The sequence below is a fragment of the Suricata suricatta genome, chromosome 1, assembly GCF_006229205.1.
Source record: "Suricata suricatta isolate VVHF042 chromosome 1, meerkat_22Aug2017_6uvM2_HiC, whole genome shotgun sequence".
Classification (NCBI taxonomy): domain Eukaryota; kingdom Metazoa; phylum Chordata; class Mammalia; order Carnivora; family Herpestidae; genus Suricata; species Suricata suricatta.
Genome location: NC_043700.1, coordinates 104,472,413 through 104,486,118, shown reverse-complemented (window position 1 = coordinate 104,486,118; position 13,706 = coordinate 104,472,413). Strand labels below are relative to the sequence as shown.

Genomic DNA, 13,706 nt, shown 5'->3' with positions numbered 1-13,706 from the left:
ACTATTAATGTCACATAAAATTTTAAAAGATTTAACACCATGGCCAAAATCAACACAATGATAACAAGAATATATGCATTTTAACACTTTTAGAATAACCATACTAAACTGCTAAGCACTTTACATAAATTATTTCAAATTTTTAGACCAACTCAATGAAGTCTGTCTATGCTCAACATTTTGTAAAAAGTAGAGAAGTTAGAGAGAAGTTAGCTAGAAAGCATTTGAAAGTGGGAAATGAACCCAGAGTGACCCACTTTAATAGCCTTATTCTTCTTACTGAAATATGCCTTTAGTTCCCTTTTACTTCCCCCAAAAGGGAAAAACAGAATATTTGAGATAATATTATAAATAGGAAAATTTCACAAAATACTTCCCACTGTAGTTCTCAGCCTGTCAAGACCATGTAATAGAGTTAGGCTACAGGGTCACTTTCTGGGTTTGAATCCCAGCACTGCCACTGTAACCCTATGAATATGAGCAAGTTACTTAACCTTTCTGTACTGCACTCCTAATCTATAAAAATCACAGGGTTGTGTAAAAATTAAATGAAACAATATCTAAAAGTTTTTAGCACCGAGTGTGGCTAATAATAAATGTTCAATAAGTACTACATTATACTACATTAATTCATAGTATTCATAAAGGAAAAAGATTTTTTTCACCTAAATATAGATTTAAATAACTTAAAAATAAGATAGAAACATTAAAATACCTCAAGGCACTTAAGAAATATACTCTCCAAACATTCTCCTTTGTCATCATATAAAATTGCCTGTATTAAAACAAAATAAATGTTAAATAGAATTCTACTTAAACAATCTTCAATAAATAGCAAATCAAAATTGTTACACAAGTAAATCATATAATGAAAGAATTCCCCACTTTGTTTTGGACTAGATAGTGCATCTATTTCAGGGCACCTGGGTGGCTCAGTCAGTTAAGTGTGTGACTTCCGCTCAGGTCACGATCTCATGGTTCATGAGGTAGAGCCCACGTTGGGCTTGCTGCTGTCAGTGCAGAGGCCGCTTCAGATCCTCTGTCCCCGCTTTCTCTGCCCCTCCCCAATTTGAGCACACTTATTCTCTCTCTCTCTCTCTCTCTCTCAAAATAAATAAACATTTTTAAAAAAAGAATAAAAAGTGCATCTATTTCAAATGTTTCCTAAGCAACTATTCAGTCAGTGCAAGAGAGCAAAGGTATACATATAAGGAATTCACAAATTTAATCTCTACCAGAAAATTCTGGGATGGAACTGGACAGAAAATAGAATTGGAATGCATCAGAGGGTAAAACAGGAGGCAACATGAGTCAAGAGATTACGGTAATGGTGTGGCATGGAGGATCAGGGAGATGATCAGCGCTTGAAATAAGTCATCAGCACTGGGATAGACACTTGTTTATGGGGCATAAGGAATAAAACTTGTTGAAGTATGGCATATGAGGAAAAAAATGAAGCTAAGGTAATTATAACTTTCTGGCTTTCTCCTTGTGTCTCTAGCCATTTTTTATACCAGTTTCTCCACTAGTCCCTTAGCTATTTCTGTTCCCATCACTTTGGAAAATAGTTTGGCAGTTTCTTAAAAAATTAAACATGATATGCCACATGATCATACAGAGAAATGAAAACATAGATCTTCACAAAAAATTGCACACAAATGCTCATACCAACAATACACATAACAGCCAAAAAGTGGAAACAACTTATATGTATGCCAGTTGAAGAATGGATAAATAAAATGTGACATAGCCACACAATAGACTATTACTGAAGACTAAAAAGGAATAAAGTATTGACACATGTTTCAACATAGATGAACCTTGAAAACATGCTAAGTGAAAGTAGTCATTCAATGAAAGAACACATATTATATAATTCCATTCATGTGAGAAGTCCAGAATAGGCAAATCTAATGAGACAGCAAGTAGATTAGTGGTTGCTTAAGGCTGGGAGCTAGGTACTGAGTAGTGACCATTAGTAGATACGGGATTTCTTTTTGGGGTAACGAATGTTCTAAAATTATAGTAATGGTCAGCAAAATACTGACCATACTGAATATACTAAGAAACATTAAATTGAATACTTTAAATGGGTGAATTGAAAAGTTTGTGAATTGTATCTCAATACAACTCTTTCAAAAGGCCCTGTCTCCCTCTATTCTTTACATTCTCTACTCCATTCTTTGGCGATATCATCCACACAAACCAGATCATGTCATGATTCTGTTCAAATCCTTCCAATGTCTCCACAGCTCCCAAAGAATAAGAACAAAAGTTCTTACAATGACCAATAAGGCCCACATAATCCCCTTTATCTCCATTCTCACCCTTGCTCGCCCTACCCGTTGTTTCCCTAACGCACTGCGATACATATTCATTTAGTTTATAGGTCTGTTTCCTCCATGGTGTTTCCATGAAGTTAGGGATTTATGTGTTTTGTTCTCTCTGCATCCCCTAGAATAGTGTGTAACTCATAACAGGTGCTCAAAAGATATCTATTAAACGAATAAATGAATGTATCCACTCCAGGAGCTTCAAATATCTAAATGCCATATACCCCCAATCTATCTATATCAATGGCCCAGAACTTTCCTGAGCTCCAGGTCTGTAGAGCCAATTACTTAAATGTTCCTAGGACAGTAAAAAATTCAGTCAGTTCAAAAAATGAAACTCAAAATCTTAATTTTTCCTCCCAAACTTGTTTTTTCTTTTTTTGAGATATCCTATCTCAAAACCATAATAATACAAAAACCTGAAAGTCATTGTGGGTTCTCCTCACCTTTCACATCTAAGACCTTAAGATTCTATAATATTTTCATAATTTCTCCCTCATCATCCTTTCCCTCCACTGTCATCGCTAATGCCTGCTTGGTCAGACCCCCATCACTTTTTGTCTACATTATTCTTTAGTCTACAGCCTTCCTAACTCCAATCTTTCATCCTACACAGCATAGAAGTTACGATACACATTGCTGCCAAAGCAATCTTTCTAAAATAGAAACATGATTATGTCACTCTTCTACTCATAATTCTTCACTGGCTCCTGAAGCAAAGACTACAAAGTCCTTCATGACATGACTCGTGGCCGCCTCTTTAGCTATATTCTACAATTTCGCAATGAGTCCTTCATTCCAGACATATTTGTTTATAGCTCCCCAAATGTTTACTATCGCTTCATACCTCTATGTTGTTATAGTTATGATACCATCTTTAGCTTCCCTCCCTCCAAACTATCAATTCTGTTTACAAAACAAATCAAATACTTAAAAAATATTCTTCATCTGGGAAGACTTCTCTGAACCAGAGTCAGACTCTGACATCTCTCCTTTGTATTCTCATAGAACCCTAAGCATATCTCTTTATATATTATAATCTTTATGTTCTTAGACAAAAGCTCCTTGAAGACAGAAAGCATAATAACAGTTACCATTTATTGCATTCAGTGTGCCAGGTACTTTGTTAAGAGATTTATACATTTTTCTTATTTAATCCTCAAGACAACTTTATGAAAGAAACTATAGGCCTTGAGAGGCTAAATAACTTGCCAAGATTACATATCTAATAAGTGAAGAATGAGGATTCAAACTAAGGTTTATTTGACATTAACTGGTCTTTTACATTGCCTCCATAGGTCTTATTTAACTTTTCCCACTGCCTATGAGCACATATGTTTATTGAATGATGACCCAATTAATGAAAGGTGAGTAATTGTGACAGTAAGAATTTGGACAGGCAGGGAAAAGAAAAAGTTAAATACTAGCAAGAGAAATGGTGCAAGCAGTGGCTTGGATTTGAGAACAAGGGTATAACTTTCCTGGATCACAGAAAATCGCTGGGACTAACTTGAAGTTCTCTTGTTTTCCTATAACTTACCAATGCAAAGTATAAAATGGACATTCAATAAATATGTGTTATAGATAAAGTGGGATAACACCACTAGCATGATCTAATATGATTTTGTACCAGAAGACATGACGGATATGCAAAATCTAGTCAGATGTCTTTTTTGTTTTTTAATGTTTATTTTTGAGAGAGAGAGAGAGAGAGAGAGAGAGAGAGAGAGAGGGAGAGTGCACCAGCAGGGAAGCGGCAGAGAGAGAGGGAGACAGAATCTGAAGCAGGCTCCAGACTCCAAGCTGTCAGTACAGGGCCCGATGCAGGGCTCAAACTCATAAATTGCAAGATCATGACCTGAGCCAAAGTCAGACGCTTAATCGACTAAGCCACCCAGGTGCCCCAGATGTCTTTCTAATATAAGACAAAATCTATAAGATGTTGAAGACTTGGCCCAAATAGGAAAACTATTAAATATGTGTGTGTGTATATAGATATAGATATGTAAAAAGAATAGCTCAGTGAATGGATTAAAGACAAATTATTTAAAAATATGAATGAGAACAAAGATACTCATCTATTCAAATTAAAAGAACTAGATAATTGCAAGCTAGTGCAACCACTCTGAAAAACAGTACGAAGGTTCCTCAAAAAATTAAAAATAGAAGTACTCTACGATCCAGCAATTGCACTACTAGGTATTTATCCAAAGGATACAGGAGTACTGATTCAAAGGGGCACATGCACCCCAACGTTTATAGCAGCAGTGTCAACAACAGCCAAAGTATGGAAAGATCCCAAATGTCCATCAACTGACAATGCATAAAGAAGTACAATGGAATATTACTCGGCGACCAAAAAGAATGAAATCTTGCCATTTGCAACAACGTGGATAGAACTAGAGTGTATTATGCTAAGTGAAATAAGTCAGTCAAAGATAAGTATCATATGATTTCACTCATATGTGGAATTTAACAAACAAAACAGATGAACGTAAAGGAAGGGAAGCAAAAGTAAGATAAAAACAGAGAGGGAGACAAACCATAAGAGACTTTAAATACAAAGAACAAACAGGGCTGCTGGTGAGGTGTTGGGTGCAGGAATGAGCTAAATGGGTGATGAGAATTATGGAGGGCACTGGTAGGGAGGAGCATGAAGTGTCATATGCAAGTGATGAATTACTAAATTCTACTCCGAAAATCATTATTACACTATAAGTTAACTAACTTGGATTTAAATGTTAAAAAATAAGGGCACCTGGGTGGCTCAGTTAGCTGAACATCTGATTTCAGCTCAGGTCATGATCTCATGGTTAGTGAGTTCAACCCCCACATCAGGCTCTGTGCTGACAGCTCAGAGCCTGGAGCCTGCTTTAGATTCCCTATATCCCTCTCTCTCTGCCCCTCCCCACTCATACTTTGTCTCTCTTTCTCTCACTCTCAAAAATAAACATTAAAAATTTTTAATAATAAAATAAATAAAATTTAAAAATAATAGAATTAGATAATGCCATGACTTAAACCTAAGATATCAACCATGAGACCAACACTCTCGAAAGGGCATGGACTTAGAGATCCTGTTGTTACTCCAACTAAACACAAGGTGCAGCATATCCCTTAATGATGCTGGGAGGGGTACAGTGATTATATACAACGCTAGGTCTCAAGTCCCAGCCTAGAATCTAATTAGTAACTTCTGTTCACTGATTTAACTTCAATTTACTTGGGACAGTAAAGTTTTTATTTAAAGTTTATCTATTTGTTTGTTTATTTTTAAGTAATCTCTACACCCAATGGGCTCAAACTCACAATTCACAACCCTGAGATCAAGAGTCACATGCTCTATGGACTGAGCCAGCCAGGTACCTCTAACTGTTTTTCTTAAATATGGAAAAGTACCTTTTAACTCCTGAAATATTTAAAACTGGATAGTGATAAGTCAGTAAATAAAACCAAAAATATCACTGTTTTGAATTAAGATCATGAATAGGTTTTAGTAATTATGCATTCGATGATTTTGAAGTATCTGTGTTATTTTAATCAAAAATAATTTTTACTTTAAAAAGTACTTGTAATGTTTCAATTTACATGTATCTATGATTAGACAGATTATACATTTATGATTCCAAATGTGTAATGGAGAAATTCATTTTGGATATATGGCTTTTATTATTCTTTTTAACTTGGAGAGAGAGAGAGAGAGAGAGAGAGAGAGAGAGAGAATGCAAGCAGTGTAGAGGCAGGGTAGAGGGGCAGAGGGAGAAACAGAATCTTTTTTTGAAATTTTTTCACATTTATTTATTTTTGAGAGACAGAAAGAGAAACAGCATGAGCAGGGAAGTGGCAGAGAGAGAAGGAGACACAGAATCTGAAGCAGGATCCAAGCTCTGAGCAATAAGCACAGTCATGGGGCTTGAACTCACAAACCATGAGATCATGATCTGAGCTGAAGTCTGATGCTTAACTGACTGAGACACCCAGGCCCACCCCCAAGAGAAAGAGAATCTTAAGCAGGCTCCATGCTCAGCACAGAGCCCAACATGGGCCATGATCCTACAATCCTGACATCATGACCTAAGCTGAAATCAAGAGTTGGATGCTCAAATGAGGCACCCAGGTACCCCAGATATATGACTTTTTAATTGAAAGAGAAGGGTAACTTAATTATACTAAGTTTATAAACAGTATTAGAATATTTACAAGGCTTTAAGAATAACAATGTTTACGTTTCATTTACTAGATATACTAGAAGGATTTAAGCATTGGGAGGTTTTTGTTTGTTACAGCAACTAAAATGCTAAAGAAAATCAAAGCCACCTGGCTGGATCAATGGGTACAGCATGCAATTCTTTCTTTTTTCTTTTAGTTTTTATTTTTTTATTATTATTTACTTTTTTATTTGAGAGACAGGGAGAGCATGAGGAGGGGAGAGGCACAGAGGGAGGGAGAGAGAGAATCCAACACAGGCTCTGAACTGAATGTGGAGCACAAGAGAGGGCTTGATCCCACAACCCTGGGATCCTGACCTGAGCTGAAATCAAGAATCAGACAGACGTTCAACCAATGAGCCACCTAGGTGCCCCGGCATACAACTCTTGATCTTGGAGTCATGAGTTTGAGCCCCACATTGGATGTAGACATTACTTAGAAAGAAAGAAAAGAAAGGAAAGAAAGGAAAGAAAGAAAGAAAGAAAGAAAGAAAGAAAGAAAGAAGAAAAGAAAGAGAGGAAGGAAGAAGGAAGGAAGGAAAGAAGAAAGAAAGAGAGGAAGGAAGGAAAGAAGGAAGGAAGGAAGGAAGGAAGGAAGGAAGGAAGGAAGGAAGGAAGAGAAAGAAAGAAAGAAAGAAAGAAAGAAAGAAAGAAAGAAAGAAAGAAAAGAAAGAAAGAGAAAGAAAGAAAGAAAAAAGAAAGGGACACCTGGCTTGCTCAGTAGGAGGAGTATTTGACTCTTGATCTCAGGGTTATGGATTTGAGCCACATGTTGGGTGTAGATTACTTAAAAACAAAATCTTAAAAAAAAAAAAAGAAAGAAGAAAATAAATTTAAAATATTTAAAATGCCATGTATGTTAATTTACTGATAATTAAAAGTATCCAATTTGTTCAATTTAAGTTGATTGAACATTAAACCTACTGAATGTTAACTAAAGTTAATAGGATGTGTAAGTTGAACTTGAAGGCTTAAAGCAAAATTATTTATTAATTGTTTTAACTAATTGTTAATTTAAAAATAATAATAAGTAGCCTTTCTATATTGAAAAGTTTCCCTGATTATTTCACAGTGATAGATATGTAGTCTAAGGAGAGAATATAGAACTCTTTAACTGCTGAGAAGTATGACTCTTAACTTCATGTATTATCAACTCAACTGTGACAGAGGTGTTTTTTGTTTTTAACTTACTGTTATCATTTTGCAATGTATATGAATATCAAATCACTACTCTGTACACTTGAAACTAACACAATGTTAAATGTCAACTATACCTCAATAAAAAAATAAAGAAAGAAAGCAGATTGTTTTCCCTTATTGGGTGGGCCTCATCCAGTGAGGGAAGGACTGAAGAGAATAAAATACTTGAGTAGGAAAAAACTCCTGCCTGACTGTCTCTGAGCTGAGACATGAGTGCTCTCCTGCCTTTTTACTCAAACTGAAATACTGGCTCTTCCTGAGTCTCAAACCTTCCAACATTTATACTGAAACTACACTATTGGCTTTCCTGGGTTTCCATCTTACCAACCATAGATCTTCGGAATTATCAGCTTCCACAATCACATGATCCAATTCCCTTAGAATAAATCAATCAATCTCTCTCTCTCTCTCTCTCTCTCTCTCTCTCTCTACATACACACACACACACACACACACACACACACACACAGGGATTAAAGGGAGAGGAAGAAAGATTTATATCTTTATGTATTTCTTTATAAGTACATGTAAGACTGAGTCCTAAGGAAAAATTTAAAGTTTCAGAAGAGAATGTGCCCACAGAAAATACTTAGATGTCAGTAAGCAACATCAGGAAAGTGTGGTGTCACAGAAGTCAAATGAAGAGGTATTTTGAAGCAGGAGGTGCCAAGAGTGTTGCATAAGGTCATGAGAACTGATTAAGGAATATTAGTTTGGCAGATGGAGATCCTGGAGGGTGAGAAAAGAAACCTATAGAAAGATCACCGTATCTAGTAAAGTGAAAGATCACCCTAGTAAATAATTCTCTCAAGACTCATTGGTTCATATCACAATCAAAGATTGAAAGAAAACATAAAAACAACAAGTGCTCTGTACATAATTTTTAAAATCAGCAACTATTCCCAAAATGGTGTGTATATACCATTTCACTGTGTTACCATGTTAGAAACATTTTAATATAATTTTTTGTATCATTAAACTCATTGCCTGCAAAGGCAAAAGTGCCAAAATTCCTAAAAAGTTTTATAGAAAATCTAATTCAAATTTTGAAAATCAAAACAAATTCAGTAATATTTACTGAACTTTTATAATGCACAAATTAATCATATAATGTAATCATCTGACCACTTCTGTTTTCATATTGTTTCAGTTTATGGACAAATTTAACATTCTATCATCTACAGAGTCTTTTTAATACTCAATCAAAAATCAAGAATCTAGCTCTTGGAATTTGTGGTCAACTGCTTTGTACTTACTTTGTTTCCCAAGGGAGTGATCTTCAGAGTTCCATCTTGCCACACTTTTGACTTCTTCATTTTTTGGTGAGTATATAGTACCTTATTTCCAAAAGTACAAAAGAAATGGTTTCTTTTTATATGTATTAAATGTTATATATTTTTATACCCTTCCTACATATAAAGAACTATTTAGACCTTTTTTATTGAAACAAAAGATATTGTTATAACAAAACACAGGGTATCTGGTTGATTCCGTGGTACAGCACATGACTGTTGATCTGGGCAGTGTGAGTTCAAGTCCAACACTGGGCATACGGCTTACATCAAAAAATAAAAATAATAATAAATAACAACAAAACATCAATTTTTAAAAAAGAAACTTGTTAGTAAAAGTCAAGGCAGGGAAGAAAGGAGAGATAAAATCTAAGAAGGAAACTGAAAAGTTAACTGAACAATTTTGAGGGGTACCTGGATGGCTCAGTCTCTTAAGCATCTGACTCTTGATTTCAGCTCTGGTCATAATCCCAGGGTTGTGGGGTTGAGCCCCAAATTGGGCTCTGTGCCAAGCATGGAACCTGCTTAGGATTCTCTCTCCCCACCTCTGCCCCTCTCCCCTGCTCTAATGCAGGCTTATATACGTCCTCTCTCTCTCTCTCAAAAAAAATAACAATGATAATTTTGAGCTTATCAGTCATCAGCGGGAAGGGAAGTATTTGTTGAGTTATACAGAAGTCATGGTCTGTGCTCAAAATGTAGTCAAGAGACTCCTAGAAGTCCCCAAGACTTTTTAAGGGGTTTGTGAGGTCAAAACTATTTTCATGATGTTATTTGCCTTTTCTCTCGTTTCTTAGGGCATGTACAATGGAGTCTCCCAGGATTATATATATGCAATGTCACAAGACTAAATTTCAGACTGAATGCAGAGAATTCTGAGACTCTAGCGGACCTCCATTAGGTCAACTGTTAGGAGGATTTGCAAAAAAATGTACAGTAATGCTACTCTTTTCTGTGTTTTCTTATGTTGTTGTTTTGGAAAATATAGCTATTTCCATAAAAAAGATGATTTAAGCTGTGTAGTGCATATTTTTAATAAATTAATAAACATTTTTTAAGTTTGTTCCAATTTCTCATATGAAAGATACCAACAGACATAAGCCCCATAAGTAAAAATTCTCTGGGATCCTCAATAATTTTTTAGAGCATGAAAGGATCCTAAGACCAAACAGTTTAAGAATCACTAATCTAGATAGCAGAGGCATGCCAATTCTTCAAAAGAAATCATTTCCTGGTCCTAACAAAGAGCTTACAAAGAGTGTGTTCCAGAAGACCCTGTATAACAAACCTGAGTAGCAGACAAGAGACAGGGTTCCCAGATAAAACACAGGGCAGTATTTGAGACATGCATACTTATACCAAAAAAAACTATTCACTGTTTGATACTCAAATTTAACTAAGTGTCTTGCTCTTAGGTTCTGAGGTTGTTTGTTAAATCTGTCAGCCATAGCAAGACGTTTGTGAAACCTGGAAGGAAGACCAAGGAAACAGCGAGGCACCGGGCTGGCTCAATGGTTGAAGCATGCGGTTCTTGATCTGGAGGTTATGAGTCAGTGCCGCATGTTGGGTGTAGAGATTACTTGAAAATAACATCTTAAAAATAATAATATAAAAAATAAAAAGAATTTTTAATAAAGAAAAGTAGAAATAGTGAAAACTGGTAAGACTCACAACAAATTCCTGGCTGTCCATTATTTCTTCCAAAAAACCAGTCAGGTCCAGAAAATAACCGTGGTTATTCAATTATTTATATCACCTAAGATGAAAACAGACAAAGAATATTCAACCCTGATGAAAAGAATAAGTATCAAATACAACTGTTTCCCACAAACTCTTGACAAGAGAGAGAAATCTAAGGGTTCTAAGACTCTCCGAATTGCCAAGGGAAACATACGTATAATCAAATTATCTGATACCAAGTACACAATAAAATAGTGACCCTTCCCTGTAGAAAAACAATTTGCCAAGAAAAACTAAAAGAGAAAAGTAAAATATATAAAATAATATATACTATAAAATACATAAATAATAACATGTTATTAATATATATCATGACAATAATATATATTACATATAAAGTAACTAGAAATGTGGAAAACTTTTTCCAGGTCCCATACATGTATCAGAAAATGATCCTCCCCCAACATATGGGATCCTTATGGAAAGAGCTTCAATTTTCCATTTTCTGAATTGCTGTGGGCACCACAAGATGGCCCCCTTGTGTTTTGAATTTTTCCTTTTATATCTTAATGTCAACATATCATAGTATCCAGGAACAAATATACAAATTTCCTCTGCAAGGAATAATCTTTTCAATATCTACTACTGTACTGTAGTTATCCTATGCTACTGGATAAAATTGTTACTGTGGGCAAATTTGGAAATCTAAAATTACTGATGGTGAATTGAAAAAGTAAAAAGAGATGCCAAAGGAAAAAAAATTCTAACACTGGTTCCAAAGGTATGAACCCTGGACCAAGAGGACAACATCACCTGGGAACTAGTTAGAAACTCAAAGTCTTGGGTCCCTCCCCTGACCTATGAAATCAGAAAGTCTAAGGTGAGACCCTGTACTTGGTTTTAACATGCCCTGCAAGTAATAGTGATATATGCTCAAGTTTGAGAACCACGACTAAACCACCCAGGATGATCCAATAAAACTATAATTCGCAATTCTAGATTAAAATCCTACAACATACCACATACACATTATTTATAAATTACAAATATTTATTTAGTCTTTCCCTTGCCAGATGTTGCTTTAAAGTGAAGTGCTAAAATGAACAATTTACTATCCCTAAACAAGGAATTTTCAGTGGAGCAGGGTGAGAATCAGTAATTAGAATAAACCATGACAGAAATAAACCTAGTGGGTCCTGAGGGCATCAAATAAGGCTTCCCAAAGAGCATAACAACTAGGCTGTAAGCTGAAATAACCATAACCGAAAGAAGATGCCAGGAATTTATTTACAAAATGTAATCAATATATACAAGGACCCGTGAAAGACACAGCAAAGCATGATTAAGGAACTCAGTACAACTAAAGAGTCAAGTTAAGACAGTGAATAGTGAGAGAGATAAATGAAAAATGAGAAATAATAAAGGCCTTCTATGCTATGCTGAGTTGTTTGAACTTAGTATAAAGGCAGTGGGAAGGGTAGGGTTTTAAGAATAAGATAACATAGATTTTACAGAGATTGCTCTGGCTGTTGAGTGGCGGGGATTAGGCAAAGGAGGTATGAATACCTGCCCACAACATAGGTCACAGGACAGGACACAGGGCTACAAAGGCACTGCCTTTCAGAGATAAAGCACCCATATCCTACATCCCTCCCCTTAAGCCCACAGGAATTGCTAAATGCCTAATGAATGCCAAGAAGATAACAGATGTCCAGAGAAATACATCTTTCACTGCTCTTTTAGAGCAACTTGCTCCCAGCCACTGAATGTGTTGGACATTCTCCGTATGTAGAGCTTCGTGGTGCAGGCACAGTGCGGGGCATGTGGCAGTGATTGATATGAGCCTGCTTTAACAACAGCTATCATTTGTTCAGTGCAACTGTGTGCCATACATCTAACATGCTTTAAGTGCTCACAACCCTATGGTATAGATTCCAATTTTTACGTTATTTTACAAAAAAAGGAAACGAAAGTGCATAACAGTAAGTAATTTGCCCAAGACCACAAAATAAATGGCAGAATCAGAATTCAAAACTAGTTTAGGGGCTTCTGCCTGGCTCGGCCCCTAGAGCATCCATGCAACTCTTTAGCTCCAGGTCCTGAATTCAAACCCATGTTGGCATTAGGTTTACTTAAAAAAATATATTTAATTTTAAAAACTAAGTAGTCAAAATTCTGACACTCATACCCACAAATATGACATGCAACTATTCACTGAGTGCCTACCATGTCAGGCAGGAATTAGACTAGATAACTTATATCAGATAAAATTTATATGTAATATTTGTCAGTCTCAGAATCCTGAAGAGTAGATATTATCACCACAACATACAGATTAGGAATCCGGTATTTACTAATTTAGGATTACTTATAGGATTCTTTCTCTGTCTCTGTCCCTCTCTCTCTCCCTCTCTGACCATCCATCACTCACACAGGTGCACACACTTGCTCTCCTTTGCAAAATAAGTATTTTTTTTAAAAAGAAGAGTTAATAACTATTCTTCTCAAGCTGTTCCCAAAAATAGAAATGGAAGGAAAACTTCCAAACTAATTCTATTTAAGACCAGAATTATCTTAATTCCAAAATCAGACAAAGACCTCACTAAAAAGAAAAATTAAAGGGGCGCCTGGGTGGCTCGGTTGGTTAAGCATCTAGCTTCAGCTCAGGTCATGATCTCATGGTTCATGGATTCAAGCCCTGCATCGAGCTCTGTGCTGATAGCTAGCTCAGAGCCTGGAGCATGCTTCAGATTCTGTATCTCTCTCTCGTTCTGACCCTCTCCTGCTCCCACTGTTTCTCTCTGTCTCTCTCAAAAAAAAAAAAATTACAAGCCAATATCCCTAATGAACATGGATGCAAAAATTCTCAACAAGATACCAGGAAATCAAATCCAACAGTACATTAAAAGAATTATTCACCATGGTCAAGTAGGATTCATTACTGGGCTGCAAGAGTGGTTCAATCTTCACAAATCAATGTGATACACATTAAT

At 35.9% G+C, this 13,706-nt stretch overlaps 1 protein-coding gene across 2 annotated transcripts in view; it reads right to left on the bottom strand.

Annotated features, from left to right (window-relative positions):
- ZGRF1 (zinc finger GRF-type containing 1) overlaps positions 1 to 10,725 on the bottom strand; it is an 81,184-nt gene extending 70,459 nt beyond the window's left edge. For both annotated transcript variants that reach the window (XM_029918264.1, XM_029918338.1), the window contains exons 1-3: positions 10,705 to 10,725; positions 8,998 to 9,078; positions 716 to 775 (exon numbers count right to left, since the gene is read on the bottom strand). In XM_029918264.1, coding sequence (XP_029774124.1) covers positions 716 to 775; positions 8,998 to 9,078; positions 10,705 to 10,725 — 162 coding nt within the window. The remainder of the gene's footprint in view (positions 1 to 715; positions 776 to 8,997; positions 9,079 to 10,704) is intronic.
- Positions 10,726 to 13,706: the final 2,981 nt, after the last annotated feature.